The sequence below is a fragment of the Ostrea edulis genome, chromosome 9, assembly GCF_947568905.1.
Source record: "Ostrea edulis chromosome 9, xbOstEdul1.1, whole genome shotgun sequence".
NCBI classification, from domain to species: domain Eukaryota; kingdom Metazoa; phylum Mollusca; class Bivalvia; order Ostreida; family Ostreidae; genus Ostrea; species Ostrea edulis.
The window spans coordinates 36,743,161-36,769,772 of NC_079172.1; the positions used below are offsets into that span (position 1 = coordinate 36,743,161).

The following is a 26,612-nucleotide window of genomic DNA, read 5'->3' on the forward strand; positions in this document are numbered from 1 at the left end:
CAGAGACCAACAATTAGGTTTACTTAACAGTTTTGAAGCAAACTTGTAATCTGTGGGCCTGTGAAGAAGATTTAAGAATGATTAGGCTACCCTGCTTGCGAATTTCAAAGCAAAAATTGGGGGAAATACCTGTTTTTTAGCATTGGGAATGGGACCTTATTTCGACCCCCTACAGACCCTTAAAAAACCCTGACTGCACATTTTGAATTAAAATTTTCAAACTTTAATGCGCATCAAATAAACTTCATAGAATAGATACAGCCCATACATAATAGCAAATTGGGGTCACATGCATCATACCCATGATTAGGAATTGATATATTTTTGTACAAAAAACTAATTCTAAAAAACTAATTCAATGCGAAAAAAAGTGAACAAATATTATTCCATGAGAAAATGCCATATATAGATTTGTGCTCACCATAGACACACTGGGTATATACATATGGAAGAAATTGCTTTTAAATAGTTTTGTTATTCATTAAAGAAATGAATGATAAAATTGATTTTAAAAAATCATGACAATGTGAGCTTGAAACCTAGCACTAACCACCTTTTCATCTGTGAAACTTGAGAAACCCCCTATTCCGTCATCTAAATACAGAACAATTTTGTTACCTTCTTGTCGTGCCATTTAAAACCTAAATATTCTTTGTCTAACTCATGCATAACTATGTGATGATACGCACGTTTTAGATCAAATGCAAAAAAGTAATAACCCGATTGAAAAAAATATCTAAACGTACTGGTATCCTCATACATGTACTTGTGTTTGAATTTAAACAAATGTGGATTGACACGCCTGCAGTCAAAAACCACCCTTTGTTTGAATTTATTACCTGCTACCACCAACGGGTTTACTGCCCTTGGTATTTTTATTTACTTTCAGAATACAACCTTTCTATACTATCTTTTTGATTTCTTTGGACACAAGCTGCTCATTGTTAACTGCAAATTTGTCGTTCATCAAATCAATATGTCCCGGTGTAGTAACCAAAGGCATCTTATAACCAAAGTTCAAAACGTCAATAACAAAGCTATTTGCTCCTATCGAACGCCATCGACCTACATTTTTCTTAATTGCCATGATTACCATTTTCAAAATTTTCACTTATCTTATTCTTTTTCAATTTTTCTGTGCAATCTTTCCTCCAGTGTCCCCTCTTGTTACAGCAGTAACAGTTCCCCGATCTCCAGATTCCCGTTGTTGTAGAGGTTGAATGTAAATCAGGTTTTAGATACGGTGGCACGGCCTCTCGATACTTTTCACGGCGTCGTTTTGAGCCCTTGACGTTTCGCTAACCTTTCGCCTGAACCTTGTTAATTTTCTTTTCATCCTTCGAGTCCGATGTGATTGGATTTTTCACATATTCATTGACAACTCTCCACCCTGCCTCAGACGAATCCGTAAGCCTGGTTAATTTTTGTCTATTCTTGACGATATCCAAACCTTCTGCTATTCTCTGTTGAGCTTCTTCCACCTTGTGATCCTGCAGCTCTTTACTCGCGTCCTTGAATTTATTGTTGACGTGTGCTTGTACTGCTCTTTGTTTTCCTTTTCTTGAATTTATGCCTGTCAGACAGAACTTCTTCGAATTTTGCTTCATGTTGTTCAGCTATACATTTCTTGTTATTAGATCTTTCCACCTTTCTGTGGAAAGACCCTTTGATATTCTTCTATTTTTATTATTATTTGTCTTCTTTTCTTTCCGCCGCGAGAAGCTTTTGACGTCTTAAGACTTATCGAAAATCAATGTAGACCACCCTTTTCGAGATCTCAAAACATGCTCAGATTTGAACCTGCGTAGCTGAACTTTGACCTTTAACGAACTTAGAGGACTTTACGCGAAAAACCCTTGTTATCAGTTCTTCTCGAAAACCGTGAATGATAGGAGCATCCGACGTGACTTGGTCCAATTGACATGGGAATTCAACCAAAGGATTCGAGGACCCTTTCAGGAAGTTAGTACCCCTCATGTTTTACGGTTTCTCCGTAAGAAATTGTCGACTCCTAAAGTATTCGTCGTAGAGACACCGAACCCACTTGAACGGGTTGGGTGACCTTGACCTTGAAAAATAGGTCAAGGTCAAAGGTCAAGATCATCCCGAAAGACCAGAAAATGGCACTTTTTATACCCTCTTTCCCGCTTCAGATAGCAGTGAAATACCATATGGGTCAGCATGGAATTCTGGACTGGTCTGAGTATTACGAATTACAACTCTGAAATTTGACCACTCTGCGAATGTCGGCGACTTAACGTCGAAAACCCCATTATTGCTATTCATACTAAAACGAAAGTCATGGAGAGGCGAGACCTTCGCCGGCGAATTCACGATAAAACACTCTCGCACAGAGAAGTTGACCGAGGGAAACAGAAAACCCTGAAGGACGGTTCTCTCCCCCGAAAGTTTCCGAAGTCGTCGTTGGAGCCCACAACTTTTTCACGGATGTAGATAGAGACGCGATACCACTTAAACGAAGTCCCGTGACCTCTCTGACCTTCAAAATGAGGCCAGGGTCAAAGGTCAAGGTCACATGTTCTCTCCCATGGGGTTTTTGAGGTTTGACCTTGAAAGTGGCTCAAGGTCAAAGGTCAAGGTCACACCTCCAGGACCAGTCTCCACGAGTAAGGCAAACCCACACATCATGCCTGTCGTCCCCAAGGAAGAAATCCCCCACCCTTCAAGTGATCTGTCTGTGATCAGCTGTTTACACTATTTTGACCGGTCTCATGCCATGCAACAATTACAGAATTCTAGCTAATCTGACCTACACCTACACATCTGACCTAAACCAATTTCTTCTATTTCTTGACTGTCTTGTAAATCAAACATGAATTCCATTTACATTCATGAAAAGACATAGGCCAGATTCAATTGTCTGCCTGCATCAACATAAAGACTAAGTTGTTTTTTTTTTATAATGATGATGCAACTTTACTCGACAGTTGAACTCATTGACATTCCATCCTGACTGTCATTGTAAACAAATAAACACTTACCTGCAGGGTCAGATGGGATGCAGTATTCCTATTCTCCGTTCAGATCCTACACTCAGAAACTTTTCCTTGAAACCCCGGCCGCCATTTTGTTTGGGGTAATTTGTCACTCAGCCTTAATCCGTATGCATGCCTCCTTGGTTGAAATGACTGAAAGACATTGTCTCCGTGAATTAGAACACATAGGATGAGCAATTACAAACTGTATATTCAATTCCACAATCCACAACACACACGGTAAAATCCAGTGCATCTTCACAACATCAACATGAGGCTTGTAGACTCCCAGCATGCACGAGCAGCTACAATCTCTGAAAATATGACATCCGGTTTCTTTGCACCTCCAAATATCCTATCTAACAGGTCCAAAGTCACCCCAAACACCTGCACAAGTCCTATTACACTTTTACCTGATATGTGCCGCCTATGCAACACTCGCACCCTTTTTTTCAAATATTTGACCGGTACTATCGTGCGAAACCAAGACCTTAATCTCCAACACTACAACACTCAAGGCGGCAAATTTGAATTTCTTTTCAAGCCAAATCAATTTTTTTTTCTTTTTTGGCCTCATTTGACCTACTGAAGAATGGATTAAGATCAAAGTTCAAGAAACAAATCCAGAAAAGGTGGAAAGACCTCTAATTGTTCGCGAACAATTAGGATTACTAGTTGTTAATACTTTTCTGCACATCTGATAATCTGCTGTCCCAAAGTTCTGAAAAACTGCTCAGAGAATTATCATTATTCGCATGCTGTAAAGTTTGGTTGATTTTGTCTTTGAACGGCCTCGGCGTCCATTTCGTTTAACCCGCGGAGAACGGCGACTAGATGTGATTACATTAACAAAACCTGCTCTTAAAACCCCTTACTAAGCATTTCTATTGGTCAGAACCTTAACACCATTCCATGGATCATACCACTATACAAGTTATATCATTTGAATACAAATAGTGAATACAACATTTTCCCGCTATATTATCGAAACACGGGAAAATATAAGTATTTTATCTCGAGTGTAATTTAATCATTCGTACTTTCTACATTCTATCGCGTACTTATACGTGATTTGTACATTCTCTCGCGTACTTTTACGTGATGTGTACGTTCTCTTGCGTACTTATACGTGATTCGTACGTTCTTTTGCGCAAACATACACAGCAGATCTTTATATGTCTAAGTACATAGCACTTTTTATGTAATTTGTACATTTTCTCACGTAAAAAGGTACCTTCTAATTTTATATATGTCTATTGCCTAAGTACATGCATATATTAACTTAATCTATACGTGATTTATACATTCTGTCTCGCATAAAAATACATATTAATTGTATCTATACGTGAAAGGTACATACTATTGGAAATTAAACGAGAGTTACCTGTAAAGTGTTGTTTGTAATTATACAAAAACTATTGGAAAGGAATGGAAGAATCACATGAGATAACGTCAGTGTATCTAGCCTCAGTGTTTAAGTCTAATTAATAGCCGAAATGTACTTGAACGAAGGGTAGGAAAAAGGTTAGACATGCAGTTCATCCATTCCATTCTAGTAATTAATTTGAATTACAATCAAATATCAGCTTACTAAGCCTTACAGGTACATGTCTCGTATAATTTCCAATTCTACTTCATCACTGTACATGCTATTACGTAACCACATGAAATTGTCAAGCTTTAAATGCGTCACAGAATTTAATATTTCTCGAGCCTTGGCGGGGGAAATATTCAAATCCAATAACGAATTTCATAAATTCCATATGTCATAGGCACGAGTGTAAGATTTAATTTATCACACAAGTATTCTTCAACGCAATATATTCCATTTGTTTATTTCACAACCCGACTGTCACAGAATTGTTTTGCTTTCAATTTGATTGTGACGTCGTCGCGACGTCACGGTTTCAAGAAACTTGAAATTATTTTCACTTCATAAAAGACAAAAAATCCCATTGGAACAACCGTGGTGACAAAACAAAGTCTTTTACCGGCAATGTTAACAATTTCAAAGGATGACATGTTGTTTTCTTCAGGTGGCGCATGAATGATCAACTTACCTAATTTGCATAGTTATGAACCTGTGTTACGGGTTTATATCATTTTTTCGAACCCGTGTCATGAACCTGGGAAAAGTACCGTTGTGTGATAATACAAATTAATTGATGATAATATGTTTTGTTCTTAAGTAAATATATACATCATTACATATGAACAGGGTATTTTTAGTTATCAGAACACTTTTATAAAGTCTGTCCCAAGCATGCCAAAGATAGCTAGTTAATGCACTGACATGCCGATGTATTCCTCAAATGCGTAACATTTACAAAACTATCCGTGCTCATGAACCGGTAAAACAATTAAATTTAAAAAAACCTACTTCTTTAAGAAAAGAGTCAATTCTAGATTCTAAATACGAATCAGTCAATTCCAGATTGTTACCGGTCACGTTTGTTTCAAAGTGCTAAAATCATATCGGGCACTGTCTTCAACTTCGATAAACCCAGGCAAATTTCGTCAAAATCAAATGATTTCATCCAGTCCAGTACAACTGCGACATCCGGAATTTCTGAATATCTAGGAAAAGATGTTTCCTATCAAGCACCTTTAAGAAATCCTTTTTAATAGTGCATGCTGTTTCATACGATGATGAACAGCATCAACATTAGTCACTCCTTGCTGTATTGACACCAGGAATGACTTTCCGGTCCACCACAGAATGTCTTCCATTTACATAGATAACACACATATTATTTTTTCTATTCACGAAGACAACAATATGTCTTTAGTTTCGTCCAATGAGTAACTACTTTGGATTGATCTCCAGATCTCAAAAGAAATCAGTGGGTTAAAAGTTTACCAATTTGGGAATTTTTCGTCAACTCTAGAATGTGGTGGCCAGTCTGGCATTATTAAGGTATCGTATAGCCGGTTTTTGACAGATATATAATTCCTGCGTTCAAAAAAAAGAGCTACATGTATATGGTACTTGTTGCTTGATCTAACGTCATTTTCTGAAAAACTGATATTATCATACAGAACGGGAGAAAACAATACAATCTCAATCCAAAGCAAGAAATAGAAAAAGACATATATTGTGAAGGGTTTACAGTCGCAGTGTTTATATTTTTTTCTAATTGATGATATTGCGTGTACATTAGCATAGCAAATAAATCAATATTTGGACTAACATTAAACATTTCAATGGCTCATTGAAAAACCTGTTTATCAAGCATTAATTTATGTATTTTCTTGTTTGAATGTCTTCTTTCCAAAACTGCGTTGTAGTTTTATTTTACCTGGGATATGAGCAGCTATAAGCCAAATATATGCTAAATGTATGCCCATATTCATATTTTCTAACCGTTCTATCGCTCTCTAACGAACGAGTAAATCCTTTTTCTCATATATATATGTGTTACGCCAGTTGTATGGTCAGCTTCAACTTTAACGTGCTTGTCTTGTCTGTCATTCCATGTTGCCTGCAGTGAGGAAAAAACGCTTAGAGGTCTAAAACATTAAGATGATGATTGAGTTGAATCTTCCTATGGTATACATATAGATGTATTAATTGATTGAAGGTTACACGTTTAGTCAATCAAACCTGCAATGCTTATGAAATCTGGTAACCTCGGTTCATGGGTACTTTAGAACCAACAATGTTCAGCTTCCACTGCTGCAAGTCTTTCCTACTTAGATTTTATCAATGAATTTCATATTGAACCTTTGATTCCTGTAAAGCCGAAATTTTCTTATTCTGTAATTGCCTATAAACTGCTCAGGTTGAGCTAGAAAACATAATACAAAATTCCCAATGACAGTGCTAATAATTTCTTTTGTATGAAAACGTTAAAATATCGAACTGTAGTCAATCTCATAACTCCTGTAAAAGTATAAAATTAAGAGTAGGAGACACACGTACCCTTGGGTATAACAGAGATGGGATCAGGGGCCCAGGAGAAATGTTGTATAGAAAGGAGTTATGAAAATGATCACTGTTTGTTATATTCACCTTTTCATACAATCAACAGACAACAATGCCAGTCTCTTATTATATGTTCAGATATGTTATGATATCCTAGGCACCTGATCCCACTTCTGGTATATCCAAGGGTCCGTGTTTGCTCAACTTTCTATTTTGTATTGCTTATAGGAGTTATGAGATTGATCACTGTTCGTTATCTTCACCTTGCATTACGTCTACCATCGATGTTTTTTGTATGTATTGCAAGATATATATCCAACAAACTTACTCTACTGCAATGGAAATCGTATAAGTCCCCGTAAAAAGATCTAATGTTAACTGTTTTAACTATTTACTATATTTAGTTTGGGGATCCGGGTTAGAATAGATCCTCAGTACCCCTTTGCCTGTCGTAAGAGGTGACTAAATGGGGCGGTCTTTCAGATGAGACCGCTAAAACCGAGGTCCCGTGTCACAGCAGGCGTGGCACGATACAGACCCCTCCCTGCTCAATGGCCATAAGCGCTAAGCATAGGCCTAAATTTTGCAGCCCTTCACCTGCAGTGGTGACGTCTCCATATGAGTGAAATATTCTCGAGGAGGACGTTAAACAATAATCAATCGATCAATCTTATATGAGTGAGTTTTCTCAAATTCCCTAGACTAGCTATGTAGTACCTCCTGCTGACTAGAAATAATAAAATCTACAGGCTAGCTTTGTAGTTCTTCATGATAACTAGAAATTATGAAATCCTGAGACTAGTTTTGTATTACCTGTTGACAAGAAATCATAAAATCCCTCAACTAGCTTTGCAGTATCTATTGATGTCTAGAAATTATAAAAATCCTCAGTCTAGCTTTGTAGTATCTCATAATGACGAGGCATTATAATTTCCATAGTCTAGCTTTACAGTACAGTTTGGTCACTAGACATTATAAAATCCATAGTCTAGCTTTACAGTACATTTTGGTCATTAGAAATCATAAAATCCTTAGTATAGCTTTTAGTATATCTTAATGACGAGACATTATAAAATCCCTCGACTAGCTTTTCAGTATCTGTTGATGTCTAGAAATTATAAAATCCTTAGTCTAGCTTTGTAGTACAGCCTGATAACTCGACATTATAAAATTCAAAATTGATGTATACTATATTCTTTGAACGTATTATGGATATTATTTTGAGTCTTTAGACCACGATCTCTCTGCATGGAAGGTTTCACATGAAATGAGTATTTCAAGTATTTCAATCCCAGGAAAGACTGGATCTTTTCTGCAGTTTTTTTTTATTCTAGCAGATGTTGCAAAGAATTTCTTATTCTTATGATTTGGATTGAAATTCATCGTGAGGAAGACATTTTATGTCATATATAGATATCGAGTGATACGATAAAAATATAACATTTGATTGATATATCAACTGACACTGTATCAGAAGGCCATATATTCCGAACATCTCCGTCCTAGAAAATTAATTAGGCCAAGGATATCTGAATCACATCTTTGTGATATCGTTATGATCCTCGTTAGTTTCGTTCTCTGTATTCGATTATTTATTATTTTACACGAATATGCATGTGAACATCTTCACTTTGTTACTAAATTATAGAGTAATTTGTCACGGTAAGCTGGAGAGTTCTAAAAATTACGTTCGTAGCTCAAAAATATTGGTGCAGTGTCTTCTCTATCCATAACAACTCATACATTTTTGGTTACGCGTTATATTATTAAGTTAATAAAAAAATCCGCATTTACGATATTTGTCTTAAGGTAACTCCATACCCGTATTGTTATCTCAAAAAAGTCTAGAACGTGTTTTATTAGAGTTTCTTTAAACTACTCAATTCCAGTATTGTGCAGTAGCGACATCAGCAAAAGATAATTTCATTTCACAAGAACCGATTTCGTGGTTTCTTAAAACAAAGTCTTACGATAAGACCCCCCCCCCTTATTAAATGTTGAACGTCTTTCGAATTTCTCAAAGACACATGATGATAATAATGAAATTCAGAAAGCTGACGACAGGGAAGCCAAATTCATCCCATTTGTCATAAACATCATTTGATAACTTATATGTATATTACAATCCTCCCGGTCTTTCTGTGATTGCCTCTACTTATGCATTATATGAAAGGCGAATATTATGAATAGTGATCAATCTCAGAAATTGTTCAAATATTATGACCATATGTGTCAACAGGTGGAATGCAGAACAAAAATATAGCAATATTGTACAGATCCTATTTAAAGGATGAACAATTACAATGGTAATGTTTAAACACTGTCTCAAAGTAACTAGATTCGCTTACAGAATTTTAAAACCTTTTTTGATATCAAATGAATTTCTAAAACCAAACCTAGAAATCTACTCATTGTTCCATTTGAATGAGAAACATTGTTGAAGTAATTTTGAGCATGCCATTGTTTGGTATGTGGGCGATTCTTTCATTTCATTCACAAACTGGCAAAATATTTTCCCATGTGATTTTTTTTCAAATGATTACGATGTGTCTTGAAAGTTTGAATTGATTCTGTGTCTACACTTTAAAAGCTTACTAGAAAAAAATATAAATCCGTTTGGTCTAACAACACAACTCAAAATTAATCAATGTTAATTGCCCAATTACCTCATTACAATGACGTGACGGTAATCTCATATATTAAGTTAGTGTTGGAATTTTGAATATATTTCTTAGAAAGGTTTGGAAAATAACGTAATTTAAACTTTTTACTTATTTTCTAAAGAAAACTAATTGAATGCATGGAATACATTGTGGGGAAAACCACTCATGGAATTATTTTTGAAAGAAAATATTTTGTCTATCAAAACATGTTCCATGCCGTAACGCTTCTATTTTCTGCACTTATGATACACCCATGAACTTCATTGACATATTTCCCGACACTGCAACATTTTATGATGTCATATTAAAACACATGTAATACTTTCTGAATGATGGTTACCAGTGAATGCAAGAAGGCAGCAAATAAGTACATTTTCTTCAGTTGTGGTTAATTAACGTTATCTGTACCGTTCATTGATTTTTGTTTAAATTTGATTAAATAGTCCCTAGCAAACAACGATATAGACACATTCATTCAATTAATTTCCAAAGTAACAAGAATTGCTAAATTAGGGCATGATTTGAAAAATATATATGGGAAAATGTAAGAAAATATCCATACCGCAACACTCCATACCGTCACATCAGTAACAATAGCGGTACGGATCTATGTTGTGACGGTATGGAAATTCTTTCAATTAAGTTAATAAAATTGATATTATAATTGGAAATTATTTTCAAAATGGCAAATATATAGGTTTTTTAAAAAAACAAAAAATGACATGAATTTGCTGAAACAGAAAAAGAAATACATGAATTAGACATATGGTTTCAAAAGCTTAAATCTGGTGCAGTGGCCCATGTCAGAATGTTGTGTAAGTCTAAGAATGTATGATCTCACAGGGTAAGGGTTCTTACTACTTGTTATATATTTATATATATAAAGATAAGTCAACGTTACCGTAGAAAACAGCCAATCTGCATAGCAATGGTAAAACCGGCAGCTAATGAAAAAATGTATAACATACAAGCTACATGTATCTGTCCTGTTTTGTCCAGCCAAATGTGCTTGTTTCATTCCCTCTGAACACATTTTTCATGAAATTATTCAAGAACGCAATGAATCAGAGCAGTCTACAGAAATTGGCATAAGTTGTAATGGAAATGTGACAGCAGAATGGAAAGGTGAAGATAACGAACATTGATCAATCTAAAACTCCTGTAAGGAATACAAGATAAAGAGTTGGGCAAACATGGACTCTGGACAGGATATACCAGAGGTGATTTCAGATGCCGAGGAGGAGTAAGCATCAGATTCTCAAGATAGCAAGATAATGAAGGTTACAGTTGGAGATGCAGAACTTATAGGGAAGTGCATCTTCGCAAGTCAATTGTTTCTGATACGCTCCGCTCCATATATGTTTATGTGGAGTGGATCATATCAGAAACCCTTGACTTGGGGAAAATGAGGGAAGTGGTGCGTTGTTGAGTCTGATAGAAAACTTTACCCAGGTACAATTTTGGGACTAGACCATGATTCAGTATAGATCATGAGCCTTTAGAAACATGTATCAAAATGAAATGTAGAAATTGGACATGCACCCAAGCAATAATTCGTGCAACTGTTGGAGTATACAATGTATATGAATGCGATTGAGTGTGCTTGGTGATCGGACTTATTTGATTAATGTATAGAAGTTGAGATATGAACTAAAAGATGAGTTAACTTCTGTTATTTTGATCAGTTGAGAATTAATGTGTGATGTTGCATTATTTGACAATTTCTTTCATAGTAAATTCCCTGATAGAATATCTCAGTTTGTTAATCAGTCTGTTATTCTGTACCGTAGCATTGATGTCTTACCGTCACAATGCATATTTTAACTAGCAACCTCTTAAAAGCAATGTACAATTATCATCATAATCTTTCAGAGGAACAATTATCTTATGGGATTTCCTGTATGATATAAACAGCTTTGATCTCTGTTCAAATTTGACCGCAAATCTAAGCTTTTTAAGTTCTTAAACGGGGGAAAATTCAACTTTCCGTACCATCACCAAATTTCTTGATAAAAGATTATTTCAATTTAATTATCTTTTATAAAAGAATTATACGATGACTGTGCATCTCATCATTTTAGGCCAATTTAAATGTTTAACACCCAATAAATAATTACAAAACAAATTTAACAATTATATATGTTACGGTATAAAATTTTTTTAACACGTAACGTCGAGAATGACGTCATTACGTAAAATCCGTAAGTCCAAGTGTGTGGTCAAACAACATTTGACAACTTTAAACTTCATAATATTAGATTATAACTGAAAACTCGGAAACAATTAACCTCAAATAAAAATCAATACCCATTCTGAAATGCTAACTCAACGAGAGAATAGCCCATGTTTGTGATTGTCTCAATGGTTAGATAAACTATGTTCATATCATGTAGTTGTCCTTGATTTCTATTTAACAATCACTTCTATTGCAATACACGCATGTGTTTATTGCGCCGGTGTGGCATGATTTCCGTTCCCGATAATTAAGCTTTCCTATTGAAACTAGATATAGAGATGATATTGGTTGCAGGTTATAATACAAGCTCCGGCCCGCATAGTTCTAGGCAAATACCAATTCCCGAAATATTGAATGTTTAACAAAATATGTCATGGTTTTTTGAGGCGGATTGCGATAGCGAGAAGACTCATATGTTCACCGGCACTTCATTTCCGACTTTGAGCACAAATGTTTGTTGATACATACGTGAGATAATGCAAATAATTCTTAATATCTAGCCATTGAAATTTCGGCAAAATATGGGAAATATTGTGCATATCAAAGTGGTTGGTTTAAACACACTATTGGTTATTGTGTTCTTGCATTTAAAAGCAGCGTTACCTAATTTCAATATGTTCGTTATCATTTGGTTTGGAGACAACTCGAACGTGCATGAATCCGTTATGTACATTGTTCAATCTCTACCCAGAGTTATCGTTCCTTCGCAGCACACCTAAGGTGGCACGCGGAAATTTTGTCGAAAATATGCTATCGAAAAACATCTTTATTAGGACGGATCGAATATTTTGGAACTTTACTGATATTGGATGAATTTATGATCGACTAAAAATACACAATCAGGACAATTATATTTTATATTTAGACTGAGCACGTAATTCGGTGTCGGATGGTTTTAGAAAATATGCCTGTGATATTGATGTCATCAATGGATTTCGATATTGTGAGGGTATAATGATGTTGAAATTCAACTTTAATACATGAACGTTTTTAACAGCCTCTGTAGTTATGAAAACGCTGCAGAGTTCTAGAGATTCCGATTGATAATTGTTGAAATAATATTGTATCACGTGTTGAATATTATGCCGGTTTATGTTTTATTTTAATTTGAAATGAATAAGTCATTTCTAAAATGTTATCAGGATAGCAGCATTTTTCAAATAGTCTAATGTTTCTTTGGTTTACTCATTATCAAGAAATCGATTTGTAAAACCCACCCATTTGCCAACTTATCAACAATAAAGCATTAATGTTTTCCTACAGTATAGATAGAAAATATTTCAGAGAATTTATAAGAAAGGCATTGTTCTAAAATTAACAGGCTTATAAATATCTGCAAACATTTCTCCATTTAAGTGTAAAATATTTTTTTCACGAAGAAAATATAGTTGATCCACCACTTCTTGCAAATGAAATGCATCAGACTATCATGATGATGTCATGATGACAAGCGCATCGTGATCAAATGTTTGCCTATATATCAGGGTGTCAGATTACATTAACAACACAGAATTCCCGTTGAATGGTAAGTTTTTGTGTAGTGCAGTACTTCCGTGCTATTTAGAAACATTAATTATTTTCCTGATGTTTTGAATGATTGTGATATTTTGTTGTTAATGTGTGATGTCACAAATACACATCCCTGTATAGATTGGGACACGCCTCCTTACTGGAATCTTAACTGTGCTGTGTTACAATCGCCTTATCAGTGTTATTCCACATGTAAATCCATTATTCTAACGGAATTCTGACGAAAATATATCTGGAATGCTTAAACGAAATATATATTTGCTTTGTTTAAATAAATGAGCAACGAACTAGTTAAAACATCATTTACATACGCACGTGTTATGTTTTTGCGATAATACTTCATGTAAACAGAATGAAGAAAGAGATGATCAAGATATTTGAAGACTGCAGGAAACTAATTTGTATCGATACCCTCTACGAATAGTGTCCGCGCTGTTACTGTTTTAAGGTATTTTGCGGATGTAAAACAGATGTAAAACTTGTCTTTTGATGTTTGACATACAAGTACAAATAAATGATAATCTCATGTAGATATGCTGGGTACCAAGGATAATCAGCTTTCATATTGAACTTTTATGTTTACACAATGTTTGAAGCTTTTATGGGTAAATTCCTCTAGCTGATGTGTCGTGATCCTGGTTTGTGACATTACATTTCAATAGATATCTAGTGAAGCATAATATGCATGCTTTACAATACTTTAAAGATTCAGAATTAAACTCATAAGACGGTGCTGTATACCTTATCCCCTTGTTGGAAATGGCGGGCGAGTCGACTCTGGGGCCCTTGAGGCCTGGTGGGCGAGTCGACTCTGGGGCCCTTCAGGCCTGGCGGGCGAGTCGTTGTGGCCGAGTGGACTTACGCACTGGTTTGACAATCTTGCTAGGCGGTGGGTGCCGTACATTGCTGGTTCGACCCCGGGCGTGGGGCGAAAATTTTCAGTACCTAGTTGTGATTATTTAGTGCTTTATATATTAATTAATTGATTATCACATGTATCGTTTAGATCCTAGGGGTAAACGTAAGGTTGGGTGTTATAATTGTTTTTGTGCTTTATATATATATATATATATATATATATATATATATATATATATATATATATATACAAAGCACTCAAATGACCAACGACACGAACAACGAGATTGTCAAATTTTCGGGACGACCCGTCCCTTCTTCAGGACAAACAAAAATAATTACATAATGTGGTCAATATCAACAGAGCATAATAACAACAACTACATATAAATACATCTAGCACTACAACTACACTAATCTACAAACGTATTTACAACGCAGACTACATGATTTTGGATCAGCTCTTTGGACGAATAAGGCATGTCCTAATTCGCTCCACTTTTAACATTGATTGGCAAGCCTAAAGACCAAAAACATGTAGTCTGCGTTGTAAATACGTTTGTAGATTAGTGTAGTTATAGTGCTAGATGTATTTATATGTAGTTTTTGTTATTATGCTCTGTTGATATTGACCACATTATGTAATTGTTTTCGTTTGTCCTGAAGAAGGGACGGGTCGTCCCAAAAATATGACAATCTCGTTGTTCGTGTCGTTGGTCATTTGAGTGCTTTGTATAATTTTTTGTATTTGACCTTGTATCCATGTTGTGGATCCGACACTTTGAGGTATCGGGTGTTGTTGGAACTTTAGTGCTTTTATATATATATATATATATATATATATATATATATATATATATATATATATATATAATGTACATATATGTGTTAATTATACACGTATGCATATTTTAGAAATATATCTACATGATACCAAACATAGTATAGTAGATAAGGTTGTTTTTCTTTTACATTTAGAGATTTACATGCTAGATAGTAGTATTTTTCAATTTAAAAAAAAGCAGCATGAAATAATATTGTTCATGGTAAAGATAAAATGAAGGAATATAAGTGGAAATCATTCTCGCATTGATTGCTTTAAATGATAATGATAGTAATAAAAAGACAAAATATATTTAGGTGTCAAAAAGATATCAATATGTAAAATCTAATATACACTTAAAAAGCAATGATTGATCCATATTGTTGCAAGGGAGACACAATCACAAACAGTTCACCACTTCCCTAACAACAAGTACTGATGAACAGGTCACCCTCAATTAATGATGGAATGCTATTGTTGGAAACTAAATATCAAATACGCAGTACATATTATCGCAATACATTTGTGTTATGATATAAAGGATGAAAGTAACAAAAGAAATTCTCTCAAATAATTTATGATCTAGGAAATCGTATTTTGATTTCTTTAATGTTAAGTATGTTCTATAGCAGTCTAATTGAACCTATATTAACAGATTATTCATACTTTCAGTTTTGTTTTCAAGACTTAACATAATTTTACTTTTGTAAATTCTAAAACCAATATATGAAATCACAAAGTTAAATGTATGCACTTTAAAAAAAGCCGAGAACAATATGTTTCCATCGAATGTCAATTTCGAGCACCATTTCAACAGTATTCCATATCTGTCTTACATTTTGACATTCAAACATTAAATGTGCATTGTTTTAAATGACATCAGTACAAAATGTACAGTTTCTATGAACATCTTTTTTCCATTTGCTAAGTAGATAATTGTTGCATAAAAGATTGTGCAAAAGTTTATAGTTAAATTCAGCAACACTTTTATCAACAACTTTGTATACATTCTTTCTATAAATATTAGTCCAGTCTGACTTTTCCAACATACGTCTTTTCCCACATACTTTCCATATATGATCTTTGAAACTTATCATCAACAAAAATATCTAAAAGAAGATTTGCCAATTTATAGATTCAATTTTTTCACTTTTAAATAAAACCATGTTTTCTTTTTCTGAATGGTATTTTGTCTTATGACTTATTTTATTAAAAACGTTTCTTAGTATTTCATATCCACACAACCAGTTATGTTGGTTTTTAAGATTTGAAAAATCAGTAATATCCTTGAATCCAATTTCATTAAACAGATCATCTACTTTTCAAATACCACTTTTCATCCAATTCGAAAAACAAAGTGTCTCATTTTTATAAGTAAATCTTTTATTTTTCCAAATATTTGGGAAAATTGTAATGTTGTTGATTTGCCCTTAATTAGCTTCATTGAAATATGTAATGGTTTCTCCATAAAATAGGGTATGTATTTATGTAACATTCCACTTTCATTCAAAAATGAGTCGTTTGTCTTTGATAGATAGTAAATATCCTTGATTCCTTTGACAAAAACTCTGGAAAAAGTGTTTTAATTTATGGTTACATGAGATTATTTTGGGGATCCATGATGCTTTAAGCGCTTTGAATTTGGATTTTGAGTCAACTATGTGTATTTCCACAATGTTAGATAAGACTCAGGTAGAGGGGACTAGCTTCTTTTGAATTGAATTGTTGACAATATTCATTTCTTTCGTATTTTTCATATTTCCATTTCCGTCATGTTTGATACAATTCTCACCCGCTACTTTTCTATTTCATCAAATTTAGACAAAATGCGTGTTCATGGTCGTTCAAGTCATTTGAATGAACAAACGGCGGTGAGAGGGAAGGTAGAAAGTAGAGCTGATTTCAGATTTATTCAGTTTTCAGAATAGTATCACACTGAATATCTCACTCCCATCACCCTCACCACTGTACTAGATATAGTTCCCTCCTTTTTAAACTTCGAAAGATAGTTATATCTAAGAATTTATGTATAGTATTCACAGGTACTTAAACAAAAGTTTCCTGTAATTTCTGTCTTCACCACATTGAGCTTAATCTTATGAATTAAAATCAATATGATGAAAATCCCTGTCACTATTTCCATTTATCATATACTTTATTGCAACAGGACGATTTTTAGGGGGGGGGGGATGGTTATGGTGTTTGATTTAACTTGACGGTGTTTAATTGAAACCGGAAGGTAATCCTAATTCCATAATTCCTGACTTTCAGTAAGAATATTAGTGAACACTATGATATTTTGGTATGTGTGAATGTTCCTTTATCTATTTTTAAATCGTGTTTTAAAAATCGTCAGCATATCGCACACAGAAGTAATGTATTGACATTGCCAGAATAAATGTTGACATTGAACAAAAAAAATAATTTTATGCCGATTTCGGAATTATCAAACAAAGGGTTCAATATTGAAATCACTCGGGGTTGTGTCTATGTGTAACTTTACAAATCCTCATGCTAGAAAATCTCGATAATCCCATCTTTTTATATATATATGAGCATCAATATAAATCAGATATATTAAATAATTCAATTATAATGATCAACAGTCTCGTTTAAAATCAGCATTTCGCAAATTATATGGTCGTGAAAACAATCAATACAACCTATCATTGGGTCAAATGTTGTTTGACTTGTTTCGTACCTATCGTTAGACTGTTCTTGGCACACTAACTTTGACTACGGAATACTTCGTTTACCTGATTAAGATATAGGATTCACAGCAGGTGTGACCGGTGGACAGGAGATGCTTACTCCTCCTTGACACCTGATCCCACATATAATATATCGAGAGGTCCATGTTTGCCCAACTCTCTATTTTGTATCGCTTGTGGGAGTTATGAGACTGATTACTGTTCGTTATCTTTGCCTTTCACCGAATCGGATTCCAAAAGAGGTGTCAGAAAATATTGTAATCAGACAACTACAATCTCTTAATGTAAAATTGTTTACAAATTAATGAATTAATAAAGGAGATCAATTTCTTGATGAAGAGCGTCAAAATAGGATTTTCCTTTATTTTGATGTAAAGTTTTGTAAGGAACTCATTTCGAGTATGAATTATGCGCATTCATAACACAAATATCAGTTTTATAACTAACAGCTAATTCATTTATTACTTCTGGTTGTATTTCTTTATCATAAAGTATATATCTTCCTCACAAATTTTTTTTTTTTTGAAAAAATGTCATAATATCTAAGTAACGGGCACTAAGGAGCGGAGGTGTTGTACATGTGTGATGGGGTGCTGTATGGGTGTGATGGGATGTTGTGAGGGTGTGATGGGGTGTTATTTGGGTGTGATGAGGTAATGTATATGTGTGATGGGGTGCTGTATGGGTGTGATGGGGGTGTTGTGTGGGTGTGATGGGGTGTTCTGTGGGTGTGAAAAGGGTGTTGTGTGGTTGTGATGGTGTATTGTATGAGTGGGATGAGGTTATCGTATTGGTATGTTGGGGTGTTGTGAGGGTGTGATGGGAGTGTTGTGGGTGTGATGGGGTGTTGTACAGGTTTGATGAGGTGTTATTCGGGGGTGATAGAGTGTTGTGTGGGTGTGGTGGGGTGTTGTATGGGTGTGATAGGGTGTTGTGTTGGTGTGTTTAAATATTGGGTGTGTGATCGGGTCTTGTATGGGTGGATGGGTTGTTGTGTGGGTATGATAGGGTGTTGTGTGGGTGTGATGGGTGTTGTATGAGTGTAATGGGGTGTTGTATGGTGTGATGGGGTGTTGTATAGGTGTGATTGGGTGTGGTATGGATGTGATGGGTGTTATGTGGGTGTGATGGGTGTGTTGTTCGGATGTGATGGGGTGTTTTATGGGTGTGATTGGGTGTTTTGTTCGTGTGATGGGGAGTTGTTTGGGTATGATGGGGTATTTTGTGCGGGTGTGACAGTTTTTTGAAGGTGTGGTGGGATGTTATGAGAGTGTAATGGGGTGTTGCTAGGTTGTGACGAGTGTGTTGTGCAGGGGTGTTGTGATGAATGAATTCGGGATGTTTACCTTCTTAGCACCCTCTTCTATCTGGTACTTCCAGGGGTAAAATTGTACTCAACGGCTAGTGAAAGTATTATTCACTATCGGAAGAGTGTTTTAGAAGAATTTAGACGTATATCCCAAAAAGTATCAACAAGTGATGTTTTTGATTTTCATAATTTTTTTGTTTGAAAAAATAAAACATTTAGCTGCGTCTTTGAGACATACCTTATTTCAAGGGCATTTGCTGTCATTTTGTCACCACATTGAATCTAATGGAAATTGCTTTTCATAAATACATACAACACCATTATTTAATAATTTCAAACACTTTTTAACTTCAAAGGATGGACATGAATATGTGATTTTGATGATTTGATAATTATTGTCTTGCAAGACAATAATTCTTCCATATATTTTTTTTTACACTAAAATCGGTTATGTAACGTAGTTTTGTTAGGTTTCTCTTTTTTTGTAAAAAAAAAAAATGAATGTTTTTATTAGTCAGTGTTATATATATTTTATGTCATTGAAAGATTTTGAGACAAAAATAGCTATCATCACTTCCACAGTCAATGCCTCATTCAACTATTTATATTATTCATTAAATCAAAGCGAATTTTGGCCCTTAAATTATTATTGGTAAACAATACACCTTTTTTATCATTCCGGAAAATCACCAACAATAAAACAGAATAATTGACAGTTTGTATCGGTCTTTTGATTGTGAAAGTATACTTCATATAAGGTGCTTTATGGAACAGATTAATTGGAATTTTGATGGAATGATTCACCTTAGTAGTGTTTATGAGATTGGTTGTCGTGTTTTATCTTCACCTTTTCATCAACACTAGAGAGGAACAGCATTCAACCCAACTTCATAATTTATTGATGGCTTTTCTGATATGTATCATTCCGTCTTCTTTCCAGATCATATATTAAATGTTCTTGATTTTTATTCATTGCGATCTAATTAAGCAATTCCGTGTCAATGATTGCCGGGTAATCAATATATCTTTTTAATATAGATCTGTGTCCCGCAATCAACTAACAACGTTGGAGAAGGGAGCGTTTGAAGGATTGGGAAATCTAGAGTCTCTGTAAGTATCTCTATATACACTTTGCTCACTATGAACTATTCTTAAATTGGAATCTGAACTATTCTATTTAAAAATGAATACTCATGTTATCGAAAAGCATCGACTTTTAGTTGACCCGTTTTTCTATTCCTATAAAGCAGAGTTTATTCAAAAGTTTCCACATGAGAAGAAAAAAAAACTTCTTGCTGTGGTGTCGACACTTAGATATATTTACGACGTTTATTTATTAACAATAATCAGTTTTATTCATATCTCGATTCGATATATCCCTGTGAACTCGAAATAAAGGCACCACAGAGTCCTCAACATTTGCTTCGTACATAGATATTTGATTGAAAATAGATGTTATCTGCAAACTAACAAGTCCAATTTATGACAAACGGGATGTTTTCAGTTCCTCATTTGTCAACTTCCCATATCTATGTATTATATAATGCCAGGATTCAATTATTATGATGTCTTTTACATTTACTCCATTATCTATTATTGATTGTCATTTACTTCTATGGGGAACAGAAGCTCAACATGTTGAAATAAACCAACATACTTAATCAAAGTTAGAGATTCTGGAAAACGTAGATATCACTGCGTCACACCATGCTCTATTCAAATAACTGACTATTAATACATGAATATTCATCTATCTTTTTAATGTAACTAAGAAATGATTATGTCTATTTATCATAGTAGTTAGTATATTGACATTTGGAATTAAGGTGATAGTCCCGTGCGTTGGAAGAACTTATGTTGAAACCGTTGTATATAGCTGCAATAATGTAGCCCTCTCTGATTTTTTTTTTTTTTTTTTTTTTTTTTTTTTTTTAGGGAGAGGGCTACAACTCCTTAGGATCTCCGTAATGGTGCAAATGCGGGAGTGATTCACTCCCGCAACATTTGCGCTCATTCTAAACATTTCCTGACTTTCTTTACGTAAATAAAATGATATTTTATGTTTCTTAGTCATTATATAAATTTACAACCTGCAACTTTAGATTTGTGAGGCTCTATTCTACCGTTTTCAACAATTTCGATAAATTCCAATTTCTCGATTCATATTTGTGCGCCATGTTTGATGTACTGAAGTTTCAACTTCCGGTTGTCAAGTCATTTGCATATGCCATATAAGGTAGTATTTACATCAATGGAAAAGTATGGAGGCGAAAGCTATTTCGTCGGTATTGAAAAGGTTTGAATTTAATATCAAGTTAAAAACCGAACAGCAGAGTGTAAATTCTTTCTGCAACAATATGATTTTCCTTTCTTTGTCGAAGTGGCTCGAGTAACTACATTTTCGCGCTGATTGTCAATGATTAGGCTTTTCATTAGATCCACCTACGAGATCTCGCGATAACAAGCATGGCGGAGCAGACGAAGAATTTTGCATCCTGTACATTATATTTAATGAAAAACACCTTTATTAGACATGCCCGAGCACAAAGTTGGTACTCCTTTTGGTGTAAACAACATTTGGGAGTAATACACAGAGTTTATCATCGGTTATTCATAAAATTATTTTGCACCATTACGGAGATCCTATGGAATTGTAGCCCTATCCCGAAAACGTCAGAATTAAAAAAAAAATGGATAGGGCTACATTATTGCAGCTAGTTGTATATGATATACACTCATACAATGAAATCTGTTTAAATCAATCGTATTTATGTAGCAATATTTACCATTATTACCCCCATGTGATGTATAAATTTCTAAATTTATTCAATACACATATGCTTGTTCTACGTATAATCAGGCTACTAAAGTTGATGTTACAGGGGTTTCAAATATCTCCTTTTAAAGCAGTATTTCGCAATTTTATGGTCGTTACAATGATCTAGTCTGTCAATACAACTAGTCTTTGAATAGAATGCTCTCTGACGTGTTTCATATCGATTGTTAGACCTTTCTTGGGGCACTGATTTGACTAAAATTAATCTGTTTACCTGATCAAGGTATAGGGCTCACGGCATGTGAGCTGTGACCGGCTGTGACCGGTGGACAGGGGACGGTTACTCCTTCAAGGCACCTTATCCCAACTCTAATATATCCAGTAGTTCGTGATTGCTCAGCTCTTTATTTTGTATTCCTTATATTCCTAAGTACTTCGTTACTAGAAAATACGGATGTATATTTAATTGCTGTTATAAAATTTAGAAATTCATTTCAAAATTAAGTATTATCTCCCTCATGCATAGCTCTTATCATTAGACGAATTTGCCTCCACTGTTTTTGGCACGCTGTTTTTGGCTATAATAGCTCTAAAACTTCATTGTTATTTCGGATTTCAAATATTTCTGTTGATCATCACTGAAGAGCCATTATTTGTCGAAATGCGCATCTGGTGCATCAAAATTGGTACCGTATAAGTTTTACATTATATGAGTTATGAGATTGATCACTTTTCCTTATCTTCACCTTTTATTGATACCATCATGTATGTAAGAAAACTTGTGTGGTTTTTGAAATTTATAAACGTAGGAAATATCGTTCAAACATGTAAATGAACATATACGATATAGAAGTTTAAAGAACATTATAGTAAACAGATTATTTGAAGGAATGCTATTAAAATAACATAAATGTAGGTGATTAGAAAATAATGTGTGATTTATATAGTGGCCCATTGAGTGAAATCGAAAGAAAGCTGCTAGATTTTTTAAGCACATAAACAAATATAAAATCTTTATCAAGATAATTTGTATGTGATTTTTAAATTGTACGTTTAGGGCCTATTTTGGGTGCTTATCACTGGCGGATCTAAAATGGATTTGGGGGAGAGCATACCCCTAAAATTTTAAAGGCTTCATAAAATTATGTTTCCTTTGTTAGAATACAATTTAGATTTACTTTTTTGATGGAATAGATAAATAACATATATAAAAGGAATCTCTTCACTGATTTGTTTTCTTTAAAAACAATATCATGAAATGTTAAGCTCAACGTTTATATGTCTGTTTATGTGTTGATATTGGATGTGTCGTGTTAAAATGTCGTAGTACTTAAAATAAGTTATGTTAAGATCAGCGGGTGCTCATCAAAAGATCGTCAAATGCACAATACTTACTGGTACTAGAGAACTTCATCGACGTTGAGAGAATTTTTTATTTTCATTTTGTGACAGTACTTTTTGTCTAAAGAATTTTTATTTATTTCTGAGTACATGTATATCAATAAAAATTCAGCTGGTAACCTGCCTGCACCCGACCTTTTGTTTACAAATACGACTTATTGATGTTTTCCAAAAGTAAAATGTTATGGGTTATTCAAGTGATTGTCATATACCTGCACTAATGTACCCCTATCTGATTTTGTTCTATTCTGACGTTTTCGGGAAAGGGCTACAAATCCACAGGATCTTCGTAATGGTTCAAAATATTTTTACCAATAACCTGTAATAAACCCCTTGTATTTGTCTCCAATGTTATTTACACCAAAACATATTACTAACTTTGTGCTTTGGTATGTCTAATAGAGGTGTTTTTTTTAAATTGAATATCACGTACAACATGCCAAATTCTTCGTCTGCTCTTGCATGCTTGTTATCGTGAGATCTTGTAGTTGGATCAAGTGAAAGACTTAAACATTGACAATCATCTTTAAAATGTAGATAATTGAGTCATTACGACAAAGGAAGGGAAATGATATGGTGGCAGAACAAATATACATTCTGCTGTTCGTTTTTTTTAACTTGATATCAAATTCAAACTTTTTTTTTAATACTGACGAATCCGCTTTTCCCTCCGTACTCGTCCATTGATATAAACACTACCTTACATTGCCATATAGCACCCGGAAGTTGAAACTTCAGTAAATCATACATGGCGCATAAATATGAATCGCTAAATATGAATATATAGAAATTGCTGGAAACGGTAAAATAGAGCTTCGGAAATCGTAATATGCAGATTGTTAATTCAGATAATGTCAAAGTAACATACAATATAATTTTATTTACGTAAAGAAAGTCAGCTAATATGTAGAATGATCGAAAATGTTGCAGTAGTGAATCACTACCGCATCTGCAATATTACTGATATCCTAAGGTGTTTTAACCCCCTCCCCTCCCCAATGAAAAATCTAAGGGGAGCACATCATTACAGTTACAAATTACAATGCGGGGAATTTACGATAGCTGTCACAGTCAAAATATAGATAGTATCGTTTCGGTTTTTAACCGTAAGAGTTCTAGAACTCTTAAGTAATTTCACCACAAAATTATAGTGTATTTTACTACGGAAGTTCTAAACCTAGTTGCGTAAAGCACTTTAGTGTATTTTTAGAAAAGCGACAATACTCTGCATAGCGTTCAACATAAAAACAAGTTTAACTATCGATCTTAATTATTGTGTTTTATTTTGATAATTCTAAAGGTGTAAAATCTTTTTTCATATTGTCATCTAATTTCATTTCTTTTGATTGTGTTTTATTGTTACATTCTTCTGCTCATCTTTTTAATACACCTTAGCGTAATTTGTTTTATATAAGGCGCTATCTAAATTTTGTTATTTGCAACCGGAGTGTCCAGGACTCAATCCCTGACGGTAACACACAATACGTTTGAAATGAAATATATAGTGATTGTTTATTTGTCAATCAACTCACAAGTGATGTGAAAGTATGGCTGCTTATGAGATACCTTGCAAACCGATATCATCTATCACGGCCACTGTTGTCGCGATAAAAAACAAAAACTTATTTCAAGAAACTCAACATTTAGACCCTGAAGCGTTCTGTTACCGTTCTGTTCTCGATAAAAACTGTCCAATTCCCACCTTAAACTGTTTTGTTCTCGATAAAACCGTTCCATTCCCACACTAAACTGTTTCGTTTCAAGCGTTCAGCGTTTTGTTTCAAGCCCAAACCGTTCGTTCCCACAAACTATGCGTTCCCGCATGGTCACTTGGAACTCACACGTCAGTTTGTTATTTTATTTCAACATGGCGTTAGGTCGACATGGAGAATGCTATCGTTCCTGATTCGACACAATATTTTAAACTTGTACAAGGGTGGACAGTTCTGCAGTTCACATCCGTAAATGTTTACCGACAAATTACAAGTATATCACGACACGACAAAGTATATTCTTAATCAATGGGTAAAATCTTTTTACTGAAGAACAAAATGAATGAACATGGATGTTTCATTTTTAAACCAATAAATAAATAAATGAATAGCAATAATGTTACTGTTGATGAAAAGAAAAAGCTCGGAAATAAAATGTCAAATTACATGATCTACTTTAAGTACGGACAACTCTTACATTGATCTGAATTTGACATATTTCCGAGTCGTGAAAATGTTTTTCGGGAAATCAAAAACAATCATTTATAAGAATTCCAAAAGCAGTTTGTGTGGTGTCATCTTCAAAAGAGGGTATGAATTGGTCGAGGCACTAAGAGTTGCTACAGTAATGGTGTACATTGTACTAGTCTACGGGAGAGTGGACACAGAGTTCACACAATAGGTCCCCATCTCAAGTGACTTTGCCCTCTTTGATATCCTCTTTTAATTTTGGGATATGTCACCCAAACCCTTTTAATGTATGTTTATCGAAAGGGTACCTTTATATGTACCATTAATTAACGTCACATGTCACCATCACAATGAAACAATGCAGGCATATCCCTATCGGGGGTTTTAATGCACAATGAATATTTTTATTGAAAATTGTTATTAAGGGTTCTAAATTTAAATTCGATCCAGAATTGTTATTTATTATTAGATTACATAGACATTCATTGATGTATTCATTTTTTGATACATTCATTATGAAAATGTATGAAAGGTGAAGATAACGAAAAGTGATCAATCACATAACTCCTATAAGCAATACAAACTATATAGTTGGGAAAACACGGACCCCTGGGCACACCAGAGGTGGGATCAAGTGCCTAGGAAGATTCAGCATCCCCTGTCGACCGGTCACACCCGCCGTGAGCCCTATATCCTGATCAGGTAAACGGAGTTAACCGTAGTCAAAATCAATGTGTCAGGAACTGTATATGATTTCAAACGCTTTAATGCACTACATTGAGCCCATATATAAATGTTCCAAATTACACGTTATACATGTACAAACTGAATTCCTCTTTGAAATTACCTGTGCACTAAGTAATCGGAAGAAAAAAAATCATAACATTTTGAGTAAAGAGTGGCAATGTTACTTTGTATTATATCTAAATCGGACCACGCCTCAAATCACACAATTCCATTTTTTTAATGTGTAAAGTGATTTTTAATTGATTACATACATGTGTAACACAAATATAAATATCCACATGTGTAATGTAAGGCACATGTAATTGTATGTATTAATATACTTCCCTCTCTCTTCCTTCTTTTTTAAAATATTCATCATATCGATCAAATTAAACTTTTTTGACACGTACTCTCTTTCTTTTCCGCAATGTCTATATATGAATAAAAAGTACCAAAATTGTCAGAAATGCAGAAT

General features: G+C 34.4%; 1 protein-coding gene and 1 pseudogene across 50 annotated transcripts in view; one reads left to right on the plus strand and one right to left on the minus strand.

Moving 5' to 3' along the window:
• LOC125659436 (leucine-rich repeat-containing protein 15-like) overlaps positions 1 to 26,612 on the plus strand; it is a 615,079-nt gene that overhangs the window by 56,858 nt on the left and 531,609 nt on the right. For 48 of the 50 annotated variants that reach the window (XM_056149051.1, XM_056149060.1, XM_056149061.1 and 45 more), the window contains exon 4: positions 20,090 to 20,161. The exons of the other annotated variants lie outside the window; for them this stretch is intronic. In XM_056149051.1, the coding sequence (XP_056005026.1) occupies positions 20,090 to 20,161 (72 nt within the window). The remainder of the gene's footprint in view (positions 1 to 20,089; positions 20,162 to 26,612) is intronic. 50 annotated transcript variants of the gene reach the window in all.
• On the minus strand, positions 1,052 to 3,800 carry LOC125659434 (uncharacterized; annotated as a pseudogene).